This window comes from Drosophila novamexicana, unplaced genomic scaffold (genome assembly GCF_003285875.2).
Source record: "Drosophila novamexicana strain 15010-1031.04,08,12 unplaced genomic scaffold, DnovRS2.1 tig00000817-arrow-arrow-pilon, whole genome shotgun sequence".
In the NCBI taxonomy this organism is placed as follows: Eukaryota; Metazoa; Arthropoda; class Insecta; order Diptera; family Drosophilidae; genus Drosophila; species Drosophila novamexicana.
The window spans coordinates 731889-739492 of record NW_020824827.1 but is presented as its reverse complement, the minus strand read 5'-3'; the positions used below and the strand labels follow the sequence as shown (position 1 = coordinate 739492).

General features: G+C 45.4%; 1 protein-coding gene across 1 annotated transcript; it reads left to right on the top strand.

The window, feature by feature from the left end:
- The first annotated feature begins 2445 nt into the window (after positions 1–2445).
- On the top strand, positions 2446–3709 carry LOC115764154 (keratin, type II cytoskeletal I). Its single transcript, XM_030707030.1, has 2 exons — positions 2446–2667; positions 2993–3709. The coding sequence occupies exons 1-2, from the start codon at positions 2446–2448 to the stop codon at positions 3707–3709; spliced, it is 939 nt and encodes a 312-aa protein (XP_030562890.1).
- Positions 3710–7604: the final 3895 nt, after the last annotated feature.

Sequence of the window (7604 nt, the reverse complement as noted above, 5' to 3'; positions counted from 1 at the left end):
CAGACAGAAAATTTATGGTTATTTCTTGTATTCGGCAATTTGTTTGTTTTGGACTGCATTGGGCCTTGGCCATGGGGCGGCAGTTGCCGCAGTAGTGGCAGCTCGTGTGGCAGCTGTTGAGCGGGCGGCCACGCCCAACGTGCAACTACAGCGTAATTCATTCATAAAAACCCAAAGCTCGACACTTGGCCGGCTGCCTTTCGCATGAATAGCCACGGCTTAAGGCTTGTGGCTTGTGGCTTCTGGCATTTTGGCCATTGGCTGTTAGCTCTTGGCCATTCGCACTAGCCAGATTGTGCGTGAGCCAACATACATTTTTGTAAAACGGATGTGCACGTGTGTGTGTGTGTGTGTGTGTGTGTGGCTGCACGCATTTGCATTTGAATGTACGCCGATCGCCGTACGGTGAAAATCGAAAATTTCAACATTGGCAGATGAACCGATTTGTGTTGGTTTGCTTTTCTCTCGGCCGGGCTGCTGCGCCCCGATTTTCGATTTGGTTTCGGTTACGAAATCTGTCCGAATGCTTTACACTTTTACCGTTACACCGTTGACGTCACACACCTGTTGCTGCGACGAAAGCTGATTAAGCTGTGTGCGCCTGCAAATTACACATACGCCCCGAATGCCGCCCAGGGAATGTGTGCGCATAATGACAATGATTCAGTCTGTTTCGCAAGTCTGCAGATCCGCCTGACAGTTGATAGTGTCTCAGGGTCTCGTATGTCCCCATCTCGCATTCACCTTGAAATGGAAGAGCCCAAAGAAAAAATCGAAGAGGAAAAAAAAAGGCAACAATTGTTGACTTTTGCTGCTAAACGGCGGCGCGCAAAGCGTGCATTTGGTTTTGACGCCATGCCAACCAACCAGCCCATGCTCCAACCTTCCATCCATCCATCCATCTATCCATCTGCAGAGGTGGAAACCTTCCATCATCTATCGCACATCATCGCGGGACGGACAGAGCTCATATCCGATTTTGTTTGTTTTTCGTGTAATTTCTCTTTCATTTCACTTGAGCAATTGAAGCGCGCGCTTATTTGCACTTTTGCTGAGCTCAAATTGTTGACTAATGTGTCACAATTGCAAAGTCAGTCAGCTTTTTATCTGATTGTACCCGTAACTGTTGCCAGGGAGAGGAATGGGGGGGGGGGGGGGGTGCTATTTTCACCTGCAGAACGTGCTTATCATTCAGTTTCACTCTTTGCGAGCTGACCCTTTGCATAGGAACATTTGGTATTTGCCTCCATTCCCTTCTGAATTTTATTATCTGCCATTTGTGATATGAATCTCAGTTAATGTTGCATAATAACACCCATCCCACCACCCCAGACTCCTCTTTCACCAGACAACTATGAAGTCACGAATATGAAAAAGTAATTTCAAGGCGCGCACATGCGATAAACCAGAAAAAAAGAACCGCCCACCTGCCCTGCTCCTCTGCCAAGAGCGGGAGACAGGTCCAGCTCGACGGGGGCAAGGGGCAGCTGAGTAACAGTAGTATGAAAATACATTATAATACACACAACTTTCATTTCTTGCGGCCAAAAAAAGCAACAACAGCAACAAAAAGCGTTCAAAATTAACAAAGGCAGAAGAAGAATATGGCACACACTAGTTGCGACTGTAGAGGTGACGGCGGTCAGGCGGGTTGGTGGGGGGCATAAGCGCTGCGCAGCACCTGTTTATCACCTCATGTGTTGTAATCTGTGTAGCTTCAACTACAACAACAACAACGCACGCGAAGAGCAATAACAATAACAATAACTCAACGAAGAATGCTACAGCAGGCACACGCACACACACACAAATCTGTCGCTCTCTGCGTGCGTGTGTGTGCATGCGAGAGAGGGGAGGCTGCTGACAGAAGGCAGATGAGCAGCAGCAAATCATATGCAGCTGCCTTTGTGTGTGTGTGTGAGCTGCGTGAGCGAGCGCAAGCCAACGACAGACAACCTTGGCGCTGGCTCATAAGCTCTTTCGCTCTCTTGCCCACAAGCGCAACTTTCTCGTATGCTCTCACGCTGCGCCGACGCAGCGCGTCGAGCCCTTGCGCCGTTGACTTTCTTTAATGCGGAAGCAGCGGCAGCAGCAGCCACGGCAGACAAAAGCGCGTGAGCATTTAGCGTTGGCGTTGGCGTCGCTGCTCACCTAACGCGTCTTCTAAGAGCAGAGCTGAGCTGAGATGCTGCTGCTGCTGTTGCTACGCTCTCGCGCGACCGCACGTGTGCAGCGGCTCAAGCCCTCTCTGCCGGCGTCGCTGCCTGGGCCCAAGTGCTGGGACGCTCTCTCTCGCTCTTGCTCTTTACCTATGCGTGTGTGTGTGTGTGGAGTTTTTACATAATTTTACGCTATGCCGCGACGAGGCGTCCGTTAGGTTGGAAACTCTTTAAAAACAGCCTGACAGCGTCGAAAAATTATCAAACCGCAGCTTGTTCCATTCGAATGAACACACCTGTGAATTCGGTGGTGCCTAAGAAAATCAGTTTATTTCAAAGCCGAATTACAGCCATGAAGTTCTTCATTGCCAGCGCTTGCGTCCTGCTCTTAGCATCCGGCATCTCGGCCGATCCTGTGGCGGCGGCTTCGGCGGCGTCCAGCGACGAGCAGAGCGGCGCATTTGCCAAATGCCTGGAAGCCGACTCCATCTCGTGTCTCCAGCTCACGGTACGGATTAACTAACAATCAAGCATAAAGGATTAAATATTACACAACAAATAACAATAATCAAGTGAAAGTGAAAATGATATCATCAACAAATCGATGATGAACCAACCAATGAACCTGCAAGTGAAAGTCTTCTAAAGACATGCAGAAGAAATAAAAAAGAAAACTTTCAAAACACGCAAAAGGATGCGAAGTGAAATTATGTGCCAAACATACCTTGAGAATATGAACAATAATTGTTGCTAATAATTGTAAAATTAGTTGTACTATTGTGAACTAGCTAATGTGTGCTTCCCTTTTCTCTCACGTGTCTCTCTCCCTGCAGCTCTTCCGCAAGGCCAAGTCCATCTTCGACAATCCCCAAATCGAACTCTTCGGCGGCGTCTCATTGGTCAAGGCCAATGAAGGACGCCAGGGCAAATCGCTGGACAACTCCATCGCCGTGGAGGCCGCGCCCAGCGTGGAGGCACGCACCGCCGAGATGGGCAACTATTTCATGGACAACGCGAAGAGCTTCTTTGCCGAACGCTCGCTGAACTTCAACTTTGCCAATGCCGCCCGCAGCGTCGCCCGCGCCATTCCCGATGACATCAAGGCCGATCTGCGTGAGCTGGTCGTGGAGTCCCGCACCCGCAAGAAGAAGCTGCTGAAGAAGTTCCTGCCCATCCTGTTGGGCGTCGGCGCTAAGGTTGCCGTGCTCGCCGTTGGCGCCATCTTCGGTCTGCTCTTCATGGCCAAGAAGGCCCTGGTTGTCTCCGTGATCGCCTTCTTCCTCGCCCTGGCTGCCGGCGCATCCAGCGGTCTCAGCCGCCTCGGCGGCTCCGGCGGCGGCGGCGGTCTGCTCGGCGGTCTCGGCGGCCTGTTCGGCGGCAAGAGCTCCGGCACGGCTGCGGTCAGCTCCGGTGGTTGGTCGTCGGGTGGCGGTGCCGCCAGCGGCGGCTGGTCCTCGGGCGGCAACTCCGGCTGGGACACGCACGGCGCCTACAGCTCGCCCGTGGCCCAGACCATTGCCTACCAGGGCTACAAGCAGACCAGGCGGTAAGGCGACGGCCCGCATACAAATCGATGCCTGACAAGGAGAGAGAACATTCGCTGCTAAACAAAAGAAGAAGAACAAGAAGACGACGACGACGAAGAAGAAGAAGAAGAAAATGATGACCATTTCATTAATGTCTATATTTATATTTATTTATAAATTATTTATTTTTTAATTTATTTACCTAAACGTGAACGAGAGAGCGGGCCAATGGCCCCCAACACCAATTAAGTGCCTTCCACAACTAAACTCTCAGCGTCGCGAGACGGCCGAGAAAACATTTACACGCTCACACACACACACACACACCACCACCACAAACAACAAAAACAACAACTTCACTTTTCATCTACGCACACCAAAAACAACAACAAGAGCCAACATCTACCCCAAAACCTAATTTCACTCTGTACTGTACTAAATATCTCTACACTCTATACTCTGTATCTGTATCTGCATCTGTATCTGTATCTGTATCTTAACTGTATTTTCATGGCTGCTGCGCTTTGATTTATGTGCACAAAATGCTTGAAACTAGTCGCGCCCATAAATCAAAGACCTCAGCTATCTATCATCAATCTGTCTAACTATCTGTCTATCTGTCTATCTATCTATCTATCTGTCTATCTATCTATCTGCATCTGTATCTGTATCTCGAACTCGAACTGTGTTTTCCTACTTTTACCGAAAAGAAAACTCTAACAAATGCTGCTACATCAAAGAATCAAATAATAATTCCGAAAAATATCTACAATTTAAATGCTCTTTCATTTCTCTCATTTCGCATTTCACATTTCACATTTCGCTTTTCCATTTGCCATTTGCATGCAGACATCACTCATACGCACCTTTGTCTGGCTCAAGGCAGGCGATTTGCATTTCTTTTGGGCCCGTCTTCAACTTTCATTTCGTTCTTTGTTATCAGCCCAAAAATCGAAAATGTTTTCTACAAATTTCACCCACTTATATTTATTTTTGGTGCTTTTTCTTCTTCTGGCCAAATCTTCATTTTCACTGCACTTTCCTCGGCCGTCTCTCGCTCTCGCTCTCTCTGCCAAGAATACAACAAAGCAATTTGCTTAAAAATAAAACAAATATTTCGTTACGCGCATTTTGGGCTCATTCAAAGGCTGTCGCTCAATGCAACAACAATAATGGCAGCCACAATGGACGCGTATTTTGCACCTGCCAGCTATTATATTCGCGCCCTCGGCCTTTGTTATGAGGTGCTAAACAAAAATTCGAAGAAAGTTTGAGACGCATCCAAAAAGAAACCAACCACGAGTGGGCAGTACCCAACTAGCAGATACTCTGCAGCCAACCCAAATTATCTTCCAAAAATATTTACATGCACCTTAGACCCTATCCATGGGCAATGCACCTTGGTTAACTTCGGTCTCTATTGTCTGATCATTTTGAAAATCTCAGAAATTATCTATGGGGACCTAATGTGTATACATACCAGAGCAATAAGCGCTAAGGCTTTTATTAATTAGTGTTTTCCAACAAAAGTGGGCAGGTTTTTGAAAAGGGAAATAATTAAATTTGCGCCACGTATCAAGTCTTGCATATATAGCTTTAGATAATACTCGAGTTATGCTTATATGCTTATATTGGGAAATAGCAGAAGAAATTAAAAACAAAATTGGAAATTTGGTATGCATACAATTTAGGAGATATTAGATATTTCAAATCTCAAGGGCTCAGCATATTTAGCTTCAGAGAGAGAGAGATAGAAAGGGAGAGAGAGAGAGAGAGAGAGAGAGAGAGAGAGAGAGAGAGAGAGAGAGAGAGAGAGAGAGAGAGAGAGAGCGGGATGCTCGCTAATACAAGGATGGACGACTTGATTGACTCAGCTGTTCATGCTGATCAAGATAATAGATCCGAGGTTGTCTCCTACTACCTGTTAAGTTTACATAAGACCAATTTACCCTTTCACCCATTCACTATAAATACAGAGTATAGAAAACTCAGCGGTCCACGCAACTTTAGCTAACTGCAGTTGGCAACGGCAACAGTTAGGGCCAACTGCTGCTGCTGCTGCTGCCGCTGCTACTGCTGGGCGCATTACTTATGAATATGACCCAGTTAAGAGGCTGCGCACTTGGCCCTGTCCAACGGCTGACGATTGATGCTGTGCGCTTGCTGTTGCCCTCAACGGCTGGCGGCTGCTCAAACGTGCCGTTTACCGACTGCCGCCTCTTAACTTGGCTTTCTTCCGACTCTTCCGACAAATGCCGGCAATTAATGTGTCGCCGACTGACTCTTCGGCTGCCTTTCGAGCATTTAGTAGCTCTTCTTTTTTTATTTTTATTTTATTTCTTTTTTTTGTTGCTTCTCTCTTCGCTCATTTGGGGCATCTTATCGCAAGCTGTTAGATTTGTTTAGCATTTAACATTTTTTTTTAGCAATTTCTATACACTTGGGGAGGGTATATTAATTTTGTCATGAAGTGGGTAACGTCTGGGAGAAGACGTCTCCGATCCCATTGACTAGTTATATTAGTGCTAGTTTTCTTATTAACTATATTAAATTACCAGGCGTTGATCAGTTGGAATTATTCATTTTGAAGCAAGCAAACTTCAGGCAGATACAATGTAGACAGATTTTCCAGCAAGTATCTATGAATTCGCCCTGCCTAATAAAAGAGATATTCCAATTAAAGACAAACATACTTTTTAATTCAAAATAGAACAAATATTTTGTATTCATGAAGGTTCTATCACTCTACTTTCTGCTCTATTATATATGGATGGAAAAATGTCTATTATATATGACTTACATATCGGCCGAATCGGATATCTATATCATACAGGCGCCATCTAATCATATATGATATATAGAGTGAGGCGGTCAAGGGTATTTGATCTTCGGCTAGCTTTTTGGAAATTTTACCTATTTGTTTACCATATTTTTTTAAACACTTTTTGCCGCAGTTTGTCGCGCTATTTCTTCTAGATAACTTCGTGACTTCTTCGCCCAGCACTTTGTTGTTTTTTCAGTGAAATTTGTGCTGTCACGCCCCAAATCGATTGAAGGCGTCGCCGAGACCAAACATTGCGGGCCAAGTTAACAGCGTCGTTCCCAGCTGTGGGCGTCATCCGACCACTGAACAGCGATTCTGGAGTGTCTGCCGTCTGGTGCAGTCGTTTGGCCAACAGAAAGTGAAAGTGTGTAGCCGGAGAAGGTATTTCAATTATATTTCATACAATGTAACAAATGTGACAAATGCAGTCCATTAAGCGACATTGCGACATTTGTAAACGGCTTCAGTAATATTTTCAAGTAAAGTGCCCCAATGGAAAATGCTTGACTTAAGGAAGTTTTAAATCACATACATATAGATGGGAACAGATAGAACAAATCGAAATTAAAGATAGGTAAATAAATAATTTTGGTAGTCTATTTTGGTTATTTCAAAATGTATTATTAACTATCTCTATACATAAAACAGTTTGCCTGACTGACTGAATGACTGACGGACTGACTGACTGACTGACTGACTGACTGACTGACTGACTGACGGACAAACTGATTGTTGATCAACGCACAAAATGAAATTTCCACTCATGTGATGAAGGTGCACGTTAAGATGGGGTTTCGGGAGATTCCACCCGGAAGTGTGGAAAAATCCCGCAAAACGTTTGTAAGAAACTTTTTTGTTGAACTATCTGATTGGCCTCAAATTCATTTTCAAAGATCTTTGTTCAAATTCATTTGAGTGGTGTTTCTCACTTTTTGAAAAATCCGTCACTCCTCGTTGGAAATGGGGATCTAAGATTTGTTCGACGATGTTTCGCGCTCAAATTTATATCCAAGCATATCCAAGCATATGAAAAATAATTTGAGACGGGCTTTTCACAAAGCTTCCCAGGTGGAAAATGCGATTCTACGATTTTTT

Excerpts from the sequence above, each read along its gene's own strand:
- LOC115764154 (XM_030707030.1), top strand. The coding sequence starts at position 2,446 with ATGAACACACCTGTGAATTCGGTGGTGCCTAAGAAAATCAGTTTATTT. Across the intron at positions 2,668-2,992 it reads TCTCGTGTCTCCAGCTCACG|CTCTTCCGCAAGGCCAAGTC; the intron begins GTACGGATTAAC and ends CTCTCCCTGCAG.